The sequence below is a fragment of the Papaver somniferum genome, chromosome 8, assembly GCF_003573695.1.
Source record: "Papaver somniferum cultivar HN1 chromosome 8, ASM357369v1, whole genome shotgun sequence".
Lineage (NCBI taxonomy): Eukaryota > Viridiplantae > Streptophyta > Magnoliopsida > Ranunculales > Papaveraceae > Papaver > Papaver somniferum.
In genome coordinates this window covers 32,719,939-32,733,606 of record NC_039365.1, presented here as the reverse complement: position 1 = coordinate 32,733,606, position 13,668 = coordinate 32,719,939, and the positions used below count along the sequence as shown (strand labels likewise).

General features: G+C 37.9%; 2 protein-coding genes across 3 annotated transcripts; both read right to left on the bottom strand.

Annotated features, from left to right (window-relative positions):
* On the bottom strand, positions 1-1,479 carry LOC113305364 (splicing factor U2af large subunit B-like). Its single transcript, XM_026554418.1, has one exon. It carries the CDS (start codon positions 1,477-1,479, stop codon positions 1-3), a length of 1,479 nt encoding a protein of 492 aa, XP_026410203.1.
* A 2,630-nt stretch (positions 1,480-4,109) lies between these two features.
* Positions 4,110-12,373, bottom strand: LOC113304844 (probable glucan 1,3-alpha-glucosidase). Of its 2 annotated transcripts, none has more exons than XM_026553981.1 (7): positions 12,175-12,373; positions 7,599-9,252; positions 6,654-6,927; positions 6,411-6,546; positions 5,528-5,738; positions 5,226-5,432; positions 4,110-4,651 (listed from the first exon to the last, which is right to left on the bottom strand). In XM_026553981.1, the coding sequence occupies exons 2-7, from the start codon at positions 9,186-9,188 to the stop codon at positions 4,283-4,285; spliced, it is 2,787 nt and encodes a 928-aa protein (XP_026409766.1). In that variant the 5' UTR covers positions 9,189-9,252; positions 12,175-12,373; the 3' UTR covers positions 4,110-4,282. The 2 variants fall into 2 exon arrangements, with proteins under 2 accessions (XP_026409766.1, XP_026409765.1); XM_026553980.1 differs by having other exon boundaries at positions 7,599-9,236.
* Positions 12,374-13,668: the final 1,295 nt, after the last annotated feature.

Sequence of the window (13,668 nt, the reverse complement as noted above, 5' to 3'; positions counted from 1 at the left end):
TTAAGCATCATATTCCCCCTGTGAGAATTTAATCTCAGGATAATAGACCGCTACCACCTCATTCCCACCGAATTTCCTACCATTCAGCCCCTCTCGAGCCTTCCAAGCGCCAATGGTGTCGGAAAATTCCAAGAACACACTGCCAACTCCTGGAGATGGCTCATCGTAGGCAATTGGACGTGGGATGACAACACTTGTCAATGAACCGTACTTTCCGGCCTCCAATCTCATATCTTCCACTATGTCTTCGTACTCTTCGTCATCTTTTAGTTCATCTGCACTAACAGCATGGGTTAAGCGTACAACCTTAGTGGGAAGGGCACCACCTAACAATGCATTCTCATGTTCAGGCTTAGGCTGTGTTGTTCCTTGGTTGGCACGCCGTACAGTTAGAGTTTTGGAACCCAATTTAAGTCCATTCAGAGTTCCACAAACTATATCCGTGATCGAGGTATCCTGGTACACGCAAAAGGAAAAGCCTTTGGAGTTACCTGTTTCCTTGTCTTTGACAAGATCGAATCCTCGAAGAGAACCAAAAGATTCTAACAGTTCTCTTATCTGTACCTCTGTGAAATAGGAAGGAATGCCGCCCACAAATATGCGATCGGGTCCCTCAAGACAAGCGGTAGATCCCCGCAACATCCCAACAGCTTCTAGGTTCAATTTTAGACTTGGCTGACTTGGTCCGAGTGCCGCAGCAAGAGAAGGATTGTAATCAGTAGGCCTCCTAACTTTCACTGTTACTCCCTGAAAAACAATGCCGTCTAAAGCCATTGCATTACTGGCCTCCTCAACGGACCTCATCTCCACAAAAGCAAAATTCTTCTCATGGTTGATGTATACATTAACAACAGCATCCCCTGGACCAGCAGTGTTTCCACCAATAGCCGACATAACCTGATTGAAAAAGGTTGCCACCGACTCCTCCTCGTTAGCCATAGGAGGAAGGCCGCCAACATAGACTCGCCTAGCATGTCGTGTAGCTTGCTGGGTCATGTACATCATGTTAATCGGAAACGTTCCGGGAATAGTTGGAGGAGCTGCAGCGACGCCATCTATCGAAGGAGGTGCCACATCAAAGCCGCTATTCCGTTTACGTTTAGAACGTGATCTAGACCTACTACGCCTATGTGGTCTCTCTTCTTCACTATCTCTACGTGATCTAGACCTACTGCGCCTATATCTCTCTTCATCACTATCTCTATCATAACTTCTACGTCTGCCATGGTCTCTATGATGATATCCGTCATCTCTGTTTGTTTCAGACCGTTCTCTTCTATCAGTATTACGAAGTCTATGGTGATCCCTCTCAGAACGATCATGGTCTTTATCCCTGTCTCTCTTTCGTTCTCTACTTTTTGAAGGACCTCTTTCACAAGAATCACTTGTATCTTCTGCACCATCATAAATTGCATGAGTACTTATGGATTTCTTTTGAACTGAAGAACAGAAATCGCCACCACCGATCATTACCGCCATACTAATTACCAGCTACAGAATTCTTCTCTCACTCTCTCAACAAAACCTTTTAGCCTGTTTTTTCTAAGAAGAAGTTGCGTAGTTTTATTTCTTTGTTATAACAAGGTATATGGCCTGGTATATATAGGTGATGAGAATTCCAAATCAATGTCGGTTTGAACCAAGGGTGCACAGGAACCGAGCCGGACCGACGGACCGTCCCGGAACCGGTGAAACCATACCTGGTTTTGTACCGAACCGAGGAACGGGGTACAGGTACCGGTCCTAAAAATAGGAACCGAGGTTAGGGAGGTACAGGTACACGGCCCTGGCCTAGTCCCGTACCGAACCGTACCGTCTGTACCGATTGGTTGTAGCCGTCACAGATTAGGGGATGATAGATCAATAATAACCGTTGGATTAAGTGGTGGTATATAAGCAAACATTATAGGCTAGGGTTTCTAATTTCTATTCTTTCCGTCTCTCGACTCTCTCCTCTGTCTCTGAGAAGGAGAATAACTGAATAAGTGAAGAACTCTGTTGGATTACTCCTCTGTCTCGTTGATTGATATGAGTTTATGTCTCAGTTCTTACTAAGAGGTAATCAGATGTTGCGGATTTTCATTTTCTGTGGTGATTTATTACGAAGTTAGGTTTGTAATTTTTTGTGGTGATTCATTACGAAGATCATGTTGTATGTGGTTTCTAATTGTTTTAGTTGATTCGCCAAATCATGTTTAGTTGTTATCAGAATTTTATGATTTTGGTTTTGATTGGTCTAGATCCAGTGAACTTTGAGGATTGATTAGGTTGTTCATGAATTATTTATTTTTGGGCATTTTTGATGAATCTGAGCATTGGTTTGTATTTTTATGTATTCATTTTGATTTGAGTTGTTGGTTTGTTTTAGTTTTGAATTTTAATTGGGGTTCAACTTTTTCTTTTTCTTCCTAATCTGTTCAACAGGCAATAATTGAGCTTCATAATTTGAATGACATCATTATCTGATCTTCAAGAAGGTAACATTACTTTTATGAAGTTTTGAATCTTTTAATCTTGAAATCTGTGTCTGATTATATTAGGGTTTCACTTTCACAGGGTAAGACAAAGGGAAAAGAAAGGAACTGAACTGGATTAAGTATCAATCAGATTATCTAAGGGAGTGGAGAAAGAGAAGGAAAAGGTTAGAGATTTGTTTTTGTTTTGGATTATGTTGTTCCTAATTCATTGTCTAGTGTCTAGTGCTAATTTTTGAATGGTAATGGTGCTGTTTTAGTAATTTGAGTACTTCTTTTTCTTTTTGTTAATGAAATTAGGGTGTTAGTAATTGTTCTGATTTCTGGTGTTGTCAAAGTGCATTTACTTGCAGTGATGCTCCAATTCTGTGGTTTTGTAACTTTTGTTTATAAAGTTAATATGGGTTAGGTGTTCCTACTAGTTACAATTAGCAATCTGGGATTACGATTTGGTTCATTATACTGCTGTTAGACTTTGTTGATGATGTTATATAAGTACCAAGTAGTTAACTGCAATTACATGTTAGAGCAGGACAAGAATGACAAGTAGTTAGTTCTTATGTTTCATGAATCTTCTTATGTTTCATCACCTCCATGTTTGTCTAAATAAAATGGATTTTATTGAAATGAAGAATCAATAGGTACTGAGAAGTTATCTGACTTGATCAAGTGTATGAGTGGAGTGGGTTTTCTGAATTGGGTTTATTAAATGTTGTTGAAATCTAATTTATTTGTTTTTCTTGTGCTTTTGATTAGGTGCTGAAGTGCAGATTTAAGTTCTTGAAGTTCACTAATTCAGTAATTCTAGAGGGTTGCTGATACTGCACATTCAAGGTTTGTCATTTGGTATTTGTGCATTCCTCGTCTACCTGTGGTGGGCATAAACATAATTCAGTCAACAAGCTCTCATTTCAAGTTCATATATGCTATGTCATCATCAAGTTTCACATGCTCCAGTTGTGATAATATGTCATCATCAAGTTTCACATGCTCCAATGTGCTGATATGGATTAGAAGATCAAGATTCAAGATTACAGAAGCACTGCTAGTTGTTTTTTTTCCAGATTTTCTCATTTTCAAGACTTAGTGTGTGTCTGTGACTACTGCTACTTCTTTTTTAAGATTTTCAAGACATTGTTTGTTTGGTTTGCTATTAATATTGCTACTTATTAGTTGTTGCTTTGAGATATTGAAAAATAGGTAAAAAAACAGGTAAAAAAGTAAAAAACAGGGCAGTAGATTTCTGTTTTTTTTCCCCCCTGAAATGGAACCGGAACCGGAACCGAGGTACTCGGTACCGGTCCATTTTTTTGATACCGAAGGGTGTAAGGTACAGGTACTCGGTCTCGGCAAGAACCGAGCCGAAACGTACCGTGTGCACTCTTAGTTTGAACTGAAACAGAAATCCTAAATATAGGCCGACCAGGATCTTCCCTAATTTATTTTTTATTATTCCGTAAAGAGTGCAAACATACCAAAAAGCGCATCTGGTGTAGTGGTATCATAGTACCCACCCACGGTACTGACCAGAATTCGATTCCCTGGATGCGCATTTTCTTTTGTGCGCTATTTTTTAGCGCTCGGAGAATTTTTTTTTTAAAACTAGCTAAATTCAGCATAATACTTTAAGCAATCTAAACAACTCAAATTCTAATCCTTTTTGGTCTTCAGAAATCCGCCCCAAACAAGAATCATAAGCATTGAGGTTTTAGCCTTTGGCAAATAAGTGTGCTAACATGTTATTCAGAACTCACTGATGAGATTACATTATCTATTCTTTCTAATTTCTACTATCATCATTGATGAGATTACAAAATCTTTATTGTCCAATCATCAGAAATGCGGACATTTGGTTTTCGGACAGTTAAAGCAGTCGGACCACCCCTCCCTCCTTGAAGCATAATGGGTCCAGACTCAATGTCAGCTTTCACATTTGCAGGCTCTATCAGTGCGTTTTTTGCTCCAGAGAGCCCTAGTAGAATAATCCTCTCGATTACACAGTCTGAGGAATAAACTTTGCTGCCTGATACAGGGTTTGCGATATTTGAAGACGTGAGTTTTCCATCTGAATATACAAAACGACGATGGATGTATGCTCCTTTTCCAAATTCAAAGCTCTTGCCATCGTCAACATAGAGTTCACCTTCGGCCGCTTGAGACGCGTTCAACGCTATCACCTTAAAACAGACAAATACATACACATGCAGAGATATCAGAAGATCAGGCAGTCATTTAAATAAAATAAGTTGTGACCAGTCGAACCAGAATTAGCATCAGACCTAAGATGTAAACATGCAGGAAACATGATGTAAACAATTTAAGAACGAAAAACCAGTAACCAAGCTCAAGAAAAGCACCAAGTTTCTTGAACCAAGATCCGAACGATCTAGTCATATATATTTTGACTACGGATTCAGCTTAACTTGATTTGTATAATGTAAAATGGGACAAAGGATACTTGAACTGAACTGAGACTGGGTTTACATGTCTGGTAACCGTGGTTAGGGAAAAAGTTAAGATTCGTCACAACAAACCGAGGGTAAGAAAATAATGACATGTACAGCTGGGACATGGAAACGAGGACAAGAAAGAAAGAGGACGGGAAAGTAGAAATGCTTCAATAATGGTCCCTAAATTCAGATAGTTTCAAGAAGAAACTTTATAAGGAAAAAATAAATAAACTTTTCATTTAGACTCCGAATTGAACTTTCTTAAGGGGGTTGCTTGAGGCCTTGAGAACCATAAACATACCAGAGTAAATGGATCGTTAACCATCTGAGTAGAACTCCGGCGATATCTGTCTTTCCGTGGGATAATAGTTCCTGCCTTTTGAAATGCAGGAATACTATCTTCTGAGACCTGTAACTTCTGGGTCACACCTCCAGCATATGCAACTCCTGTCTTTAGGTCATACCAAGACTGGCCATGAGGCAAATATACTGACACTTGTTTGGCACGCTGGCAAAGGATGTCCAGACACAATTCTCAGCAACTACAGTGACATAACAAAAAGACACACAACAGGACCAGCAAATAAGCCTTATTACATATACCTCAGTGTAGATTCCTTGAACAAGAAGAGAGTTTCCAACCATGAAAGCCTCGTCATTGCTAAAAGTGGTTTCATCTGAAGGAAACTCCATCCACAGTGGACGCACGACTGGAACACCTGTTGTATTGGCTTCCCTGAACAATGTATAGAAATATGGAAGAAACATATAACGTGTGTGTATCGCATCCCTCATTAGTTCAGTGTTCTTCTCCCTACATCATATAAGTACAAGCAGAATTAGACAATTTCATGGTCGAGGAGATAAAGCAAACAACATTCATGATAAAGAAAAAAGCTCCCAAGGCCAAGGGGTATGCTGGATATAAACAAGAGTACAAAATGACAGATACAAGTAGACATATATGAGAGATTACCACATTTATGGAAGAGACATTCAAGTTATCTACACTGATGACATTTCTAGAAGCTATGTAACTATGAAGGTTCTAGCCAAATGTTATTCTTAGGTCTGAAAAAAGTCTTCATGTTTTCAAAATCCATATTCCCTGCTGTACCTTCTTATTTTTGTTGCATCCAATAGCAAGATGTTATCAGACAACCCATAAACACAAGTGGCAAAACATTAAAACACATGCCTGGCATTCTATGATGTGCAAAAAGGATAGTATTTCGGGCACTCATCTCTTCAACAAAACGAAGCTGTGAGAACTATATTTGCATTTTAATCCTAACAACTGCATCTATCCACACGATATCATCTAAAAGGGAAACAGCTATCATACAGAATTCAACCAGATGGCATGTGGCAACAGTCAAAGGGAAAGGGGGCTAGAGTAATTATTCCAGAAGTAAATAAAGTTCACATTCTGGAAAATGTTTCTCTCCCAGAAAACAAAGAACCAAAAGCTTATTTATAATATTACCCGAATAACCATGGTTCCCTCCTTTTGGTGTCATGATGAGCATGACCTCTAAAGAAAGGATAGTAGGCTCCCAGTTGGTACCAACGAACCAACAATTCAGTGTCCGGGTTGCCGAAAAATCCACCAACATCCGCACCTAGATGTCAAACACATAAAGCAAAAAATTAAATTTTCAGGTGAACAGAATAGTGTGAATGATAAATTGACAATTAACCTAACCGATTAAAGAATAAGTGAACTCACCAGAGAATGAAATTCCAGTGAGACCAAGAGTCAAAATCATTGGAACTGAGACTCTGAGGTGATCCCAATCTGCTGAGTTATCTCCAGTCCAAACAGCTCCAAACCTTTGAGTTCCAGGAAAGATTGCTCTTGACAAAACAAAAGGCCTGTCATTTCCGCCACCTCTCTTAAAAAGACCATCAGCTGTAGCCATGTGAAAGTAGTAACCATATGCATTGTGTACCTCTCGGTGCTCCACACCCCCATAATGTATAAGATCCCTTGGCATTGTCACCTGATTCAGAAAGCATAATTATACAATTACAAACCAATGATACTTTAGTTATTTTGTAGTTTCGTTATTCTCAAGAAGCATTCTTTTTCTATATATGTTTTCTGGTTCATAACAATGATATGACACACCCTTACAAAACAATAATATCATTCTAGTTCAGTTCAATTTCCAAGTGAAACCAGACAACTCGATGGTTATCATTCACTTATTACCGCCCAATACAAGGTAACAGTTTATCAGGAAAGAAAAACAAAGGAACAATAAAGCTTTAATTTATTAGTTGAAATCACTTTCATACAAGTGAAAAAACAAAGGGAGATAGGAACCCTTCGGGTGTATCTATGGGGTGCTGCTGCGATGGTGTTGCAACTGTAGCATGATATCAAGGATTTCTATTTAAGCAACCTTAAAGGCTCAATAACATATTGGTCACTGGCTTATTCTGATATCTGTTTATGTAGATTTAGAAACACTTAACACTGGAGCTCATGGAGCATGGAGTTTCCTTGTGAGATTTTCTGAATTTTCTGAATTTTTTTACATTTAACAGGAGTGTTCAAAATCATATTAAAATAGCTGATACAGTACCTACAGCATTTATCTGACTGAAAGCAATAAAATAAAAGAAGACACAGAAAAGTATGACATATGAACAAAATTAGGTAGTTTACCTCAGGACCATTGAAGACAGATGGCTCATTCATATCGTTCCATATATACAAGGAAGGAGTTGAGCCAACATAATTCTGCAATGAGAACTTCTCAGCCCACCAGGTTCTGATCTCTGGGTTCAACATATCTAGGTATGATGATGAACCAGGCCAACACCATCCATCATAGTCTTTTCCTGAAGCATCCTTCACATAGTACCCACCCTTGGTTGCCTCTTTGTGTATATGAAACGACTCATCCCTCTTTATATGAGGATCGACGATTGTAACCATACGCCTACCCTTGTCAGCCAATTTGTTCTGCATTTCTTCAGGATTGGGGAAGAGAACCCTGTCCCAAGTAAAATACCTTTTCCCATCAGTATGCTCAATATCTAGCCATAGTACATCATAGGGAATATCAAACTCATCGAATTTGGAATCAACATTTGCAACATCCTCCTCATCTCTATAATTCCATCTGCATTGGTGGTAAGCTGTTGCAAAGTGCTGGGGCATAGCAGATGTTCCAGTTACACTTGCATATTGCTTCACAACATCTTTAGGTTCAGGACCGACAAAAAAGAATGCATCAACAACTCCAGCCTCGCTCATCCAAAGAGTATCAATTCTTCCATGGGAAGAAGGAAGAGAAAGCCCAGATTCGGCATCCCAACCAGAACCAAGAACATCAATCTGCATCTCAGCAGCATTCAACCAGAAAAATCCTGACGTACCATGAACTTTACCATGGGAAAGCATGAAAGGAATAGACCCATAAATTCCAAATGGAGATTCATGAAGGTACTCAAACACATCTAGGTTAAATAGACGATACGGCTCCGAGAACTCAATTTCAGGTCCCCTAGTGGGCTTCAAAGTAAGAGATGTAGCATGCTCAGGGATTCCATAAACAAAATCAGCTCCATAAAATGATACATCAAAACTGATTGACTGTGGACCGTACGGCCTGGAATCTGTGTGACTCCTGAAATTTTCCTCCCAATTGTCCCCTTCTTTCTTGTTTCTCAACTGTTCAAAATCAAATAGCCCATGTGAATTGATCGATAGAACACAATCACCTCCTTTCTTACGAATGTAAACCTCAAATGGGTCGTGTCTAAGAACTGCTTCATGGTCATCAGAGACATAAACAATTGAAGATTGAGATGCATCACCATTGATTACTTCAGTTGAAACCCTTTGTAGCCAAAGTTTCTTATCGTCGAACTCGGGAACAACCACGTCAGGGACCTCAAATCTCTTTTTGGGGGGATCTAAGCTCGGGTCCTCATCAATCTTGAGTCTCACAATTCCATTCTGATAAGCTGATAATCTAAGGAGTAATGGCTTACTGGGTTCTTCTCCCTTTTCTTGCTCGTCCTCTTCTCCTTTGCTGCCATTGAACTTGGGAATAAGTTTGGCTGTAAGATCTCCATCGTTAATGACCACATCTGTGGCTACTAAAGAACATGATCCGGGTGTTCTAGCTCGAGCTCTTTTGCAGAAAGGAGTCTGGTCGCAGGTTCGGAACTCTTCTTTTTTCCAGGATGAGACAGATGATACTAGAAGAAGAATAGACAGTAGCAGAAAAGCATTTCTGCTGATCATCTTTGGTGACACAATAAATAGATATTCAAGGACCAAGTTGTGGTTTTACTGCAGCAGAAATAACCTAGTTGTCAGAAATAGAAAAGGATAAGTGCCTATATACAATAAAGTGGGAAACAGTTTTCAAAAGTACAGCAGAATAACAAAACGTTTGAGTTCTTTATCTTAATTTTATATTTCACACAAAGCAAAGAGGACAAACTGACATATATTTAAACACAGGTAGATCACTGCCACCAAAGTACTTGCTCGTGGATCAAGCTTTTAGGTACTCGCTCAATTAATCAAGCGAGCTTCCAAAACTTTACAATCACTAAATCTACATTTCAATCCACCCCACTTTTGTGATGCACCATTTTACCATAATCTCTCAAAAAGCAGAACCCCTACCACCTCAGTTAAGATGCGCCTCTCCTATCTCCAAATACTACTCTTCAGTTAGCACAAAGTAACACGTGAACTGATGTCAAGCCAACCATAACAAAACGTTTCTAAGACAACTCCATTTATACTGCTAATTTGCATGTGTCATCACCGACCAAAGGGAGGCTTCTATATGATGACTCTTTGTATTTTGTCCGTCACAAAGTTTGGGAAAAAAATTTGCTCTCGCGCTGCTAGATCAAACATGATGTAGCAGCACCAAAGCTAGACATTTGTTTGTTTATGACGTCATCAAACTCTATTGCTAACCACAGTTATCTTCCCTTATGTTAACTGGCACTTATTATGTTTCCGATTCATTTGGCCATATCGTTTTTTCGCTGACGTATTTTTATAGGTAATCCAAAATCCTTTATATCCCTGTTTCTCAGTCAGCTTTGATACAATTCAAGCAACGATAACTTTCTTAAATGTAAACATATGCATACAAGTGATAATGGAATCTGAGCAACAATCAGCGTGTTATATACTTACTTGCATCTTAGATTGAAATAAACCAACTTAAGGAGGTCTCTCAGCTATGGTAGAATTCCACCTTTAAGAATATTATCTATAAACCAGACCAAGTTGTGTAGACAACCAAGTCGGCCTATTTGTGGTGGTATTCGACCACTAAAGTAATTAGTTGATCAATCGAAAACCAATAAAAATGCAAGATACTAGATAATAGAAGACGTCCCAACTGAGATCTAACTGAATCACAAAGTTCAACTTATGGCTGCATGCATCATATTCCGGTCCAACAAAAGTTGTTTCAAAATTTGCAACTTTTCTAAAACATTTCCAGGGTCTGAAGTCTAGCTAGACATAAATTTAAGCAATAAAAGACCATATTGAACAAGAGCAACAACATCGCATAAAGAAAAACATAGTAATTGACAATTGTTGTATGCTTTTAAGTTTCGGCATGAACTTTCAAAGCCAAACATAAATTTCCCAATTAGTTCAAAAACTTCATTGTTGAAACTTGATTCGCTACACTAGTACTGCAACCCAATAAGAACATCGATTAGATAATGTTGAACCTCACATTATCGGAGCAAAAATACTCACCCTGCTACGACCAAGTGTTTTTTAGAGTGCATATAGTAACCAAGTAATCTGTACATCATAATTTGGACATGCACTGACACAGTCCACCGGAATAACAATGTTGCTGCAACATAAGTGGTAAAATGCTCTGAACCAATATATATAACGACCAGACTACGTTATATAACAGGAAAATCACTTTCAGTGGAGGAATTGTACTTGTTCCCCAGATCAAGAGACCAGTCTTATACTGCACCCATACAACTATCTTAATTTCTGGCAAATTTTTCCTTCTATGGTTTGGATAACGACTACGTTTGGCAGACAGATGGGGAATTATGTTATATACACACATGCACCAAAGAAATTCAAAAGAGTAGTGGGAAAGATCTGTTACTGGCGCCGAGAACTTAAACATAATATATCGATGGCTAACGGGAACTATCAATGGCTTTTGGGTCGGAACATAAATATTTTCTATAAAGATACGACTGCTAAAAGAACGGGAAAAATAAATGACAGGTTAACAAGGGAAGATAGCTATGGTTAATTGAAGAGTTTGATGACATTATAAATAGCCAAGCAAATTTTTTCCCCAAAGTTTGTGCCAACAAATTTTTTTGAATTCACAATTTCTTAAAATTAAGTTTAATCTTCAGAAAATTGATCGAATTAATCACAAATTTGTTTCAAATACAATCAGTCAAACAAATTCATAGATCAAACTTTTTCAAAACCGCCATCAGATCGATCAATTTCATTATCATATCAATAAAAATAGAAAAAGAAATTATGAAACTGATTGAACTGAAGCTTTCACACTTCAATTTGATAGAATAAAAAGTTCCAAAATGAATAACTCTATCTACATATAGAATTAATTGCAGTATCAAAGATCAAAAAATCAAAAATTAGAATAGCAGAGATGTACGACAATGAAATTACTTACTCGGGCTGAATCAGTAAACGATTCACTCATTACTTATACGTAGAAAATTTTCTTCTTCATGCAAAACCAGAGAGAGTGGTGGTGGTGGTGGGTGGGTTTTGGTAGACAGAGAGAGGGAGAGGAGAAAGCGGCGTGGAAGGAAAAGAAGAAGGGTTTTCGGTTCCAGTTCGACTTCTTAGTTCTCTATGGATTTTTGTGGAACCTAAGTACTATATAGCACTGTTAGAAATCCCAGCTCAAAATAATCTAAACAAATCAAGTAGACTACCCAGAATGATATTCCTATATTATACTGTGAATACAATTCTACGTCAATCACAAAGTAGATTTATCTCACACCCAAAAAGTAATTTAGGAACAATCAAGAACTCGAAACTAGATTTAATTATAACCTAGCTAGATCTTCCTTTAAAACAAAAAACCACTTAAGTGATTAATAGAATAATTAAAAAAAGAAAAAAACAATTCAGATTCTAAAGAATTTTACAGCCAAATTTTTGATTTAGAGAGAACATAACATCCAAAACCCTGATTGTTAAAAGAAGCGTAGGAGAAGATTACCTCAATCGAGTTGCCCAGATTTTTTGAAGCTCATTAGCTTCCTTCCGCAAGTAAAAGTAAAAGTCGAATGAAAACTGTAAGGGATGGAAAACCTAATACCAAATTCTGAGCATTTCTGCGACGGATGTGAGAGAGAAAAATTGGAGATCGGACTTCGGAGTGACGAAGAGTGAAATGGTGCTCTTGAGGAAGTTGGATTTCATTTACCAAACAACACCCAATTCACATGGAATAATGGGCATGGATTCATGGCCCAAGAAGCGAACATTGCAAGAAGGCTATGTATTTAGGCCCGATCCTCAGTCCAGACGTGGGTTTCTAGATAAAAAGGGATTTTTCTTTTGTGATCGAAAAGGGCAAAGTTTATAAAAAAAATGGTTCTTCGTCACAAAGAAGTGACGAGAATCAAAGATTACATGGACCGTGAACCACAACATCCCAATTAAATATCAAATTTGACAAAGGCCCTCAAAAATATCATAAAATTCAAAGTCCAATTAAACAATAAGCGCTTAACAATAATAATAATCTGATTAGTTACTCCTTGAAATTATAACCTATCATTCCTTTCACTTCACAAACTCCACCAAATTGCGAAAGATGGCAAGCTCCAAATCTCCCCCTCCTTAATGTGAACAACAAAAATCTGAAAAGCACTAACATGTATCGTCTCCCGCACGTATTTTTCACGTACTTTTACTGTTAGACGTTGGATTATGTCCATCTCTAAATCCTGCCGTCCGATCTAACAAGACTAAACAGTCCCCAGATACATAACAAACACGTCTCTCTTTTAGAATTTTTCTTTCTACTCAGTCGACTCTCTTTTTCCACCAGTAAAAACCCCAAACAGAATCTTCGATCGACTGTATTTCGAACAATTAATGGCGGAGATCGCCAATTGAATCGAGATTTACTCTTATTTGATTAAAACTTCATTTTTTTCTTCATTTTTTTTTCTTTCTCTTCCACCATTATTCTTCTCCCTCGACTCTCTCTTCCCAACACCTAAAATCCCCAAACTGAATCTTTGGTTGTATTTCAAATGATTAATGGAGGATATCGACAACTGAATCATCGTTTACTCCTATTTGATAAGGTGTGTACACTTACCATATCAAAACCGTTTCCTATTATCTGTAATTTTAGGGTTCTGTCAATTTTAGGGATTTGGTATTTGATTTGCTTATGTTTGTCAATTGTTTGAACGTACGGTTTGTTATTCAATGATGATTCCATATTTAGTGTAGCACTTTCATTTTTTTCATCATAATTTGGACGTAGTGAGTACTATATGGATGTAATTAATATTTTATTGACGAAAATCAAACCTAGATAGTTCTTTATGCAACAATTCTTAATAACTCTTATTGCATGATTTTGTAATTATTGAAAATGAGAATCACACAAGCTGCTACATGTATTGTCGGTAATTTGACTATTATGAGGTTTCATATTCTGCAAGGGATTTTACCTGACTTTACATTCGCTTCC

What these genes read in the sequence shown, in the direction of transcription:
- LOC113305364 (XM_026554418.1), bottom strand. Translation starts at nt 1,479, where the DNA reads ATGGCGGTAATGATCGGTGGTGGCGATTTCTGTTCTTCAGTTCAAAAG.
- LOC113304844 (XM_026553981.1), bottom strand. Translation starts at nt 9,188, where the DNA reads ATGATCAGCAGAAATGCTTTTCTGCTACTGTCTATTCTTCTTCTAGTA. An exon ending in CACTGGAATTTCATTCTCTG is followed by an intron (nt 6,547 to 6,653) that starts GTGAGTTCACTT and finishes TTTGACATCTAG; the next exon opens with GTGCGGATGTTGGTGGATTT. An exon ending in TTAACGATCCATTTACTCTG is followed by an intron (nt 4,652 to 5,225) that starts GTATGTTTATGG and finishes GTCTGTTTTAAG; the next exon opens with GTGATAGCGTTGAACGCGTC.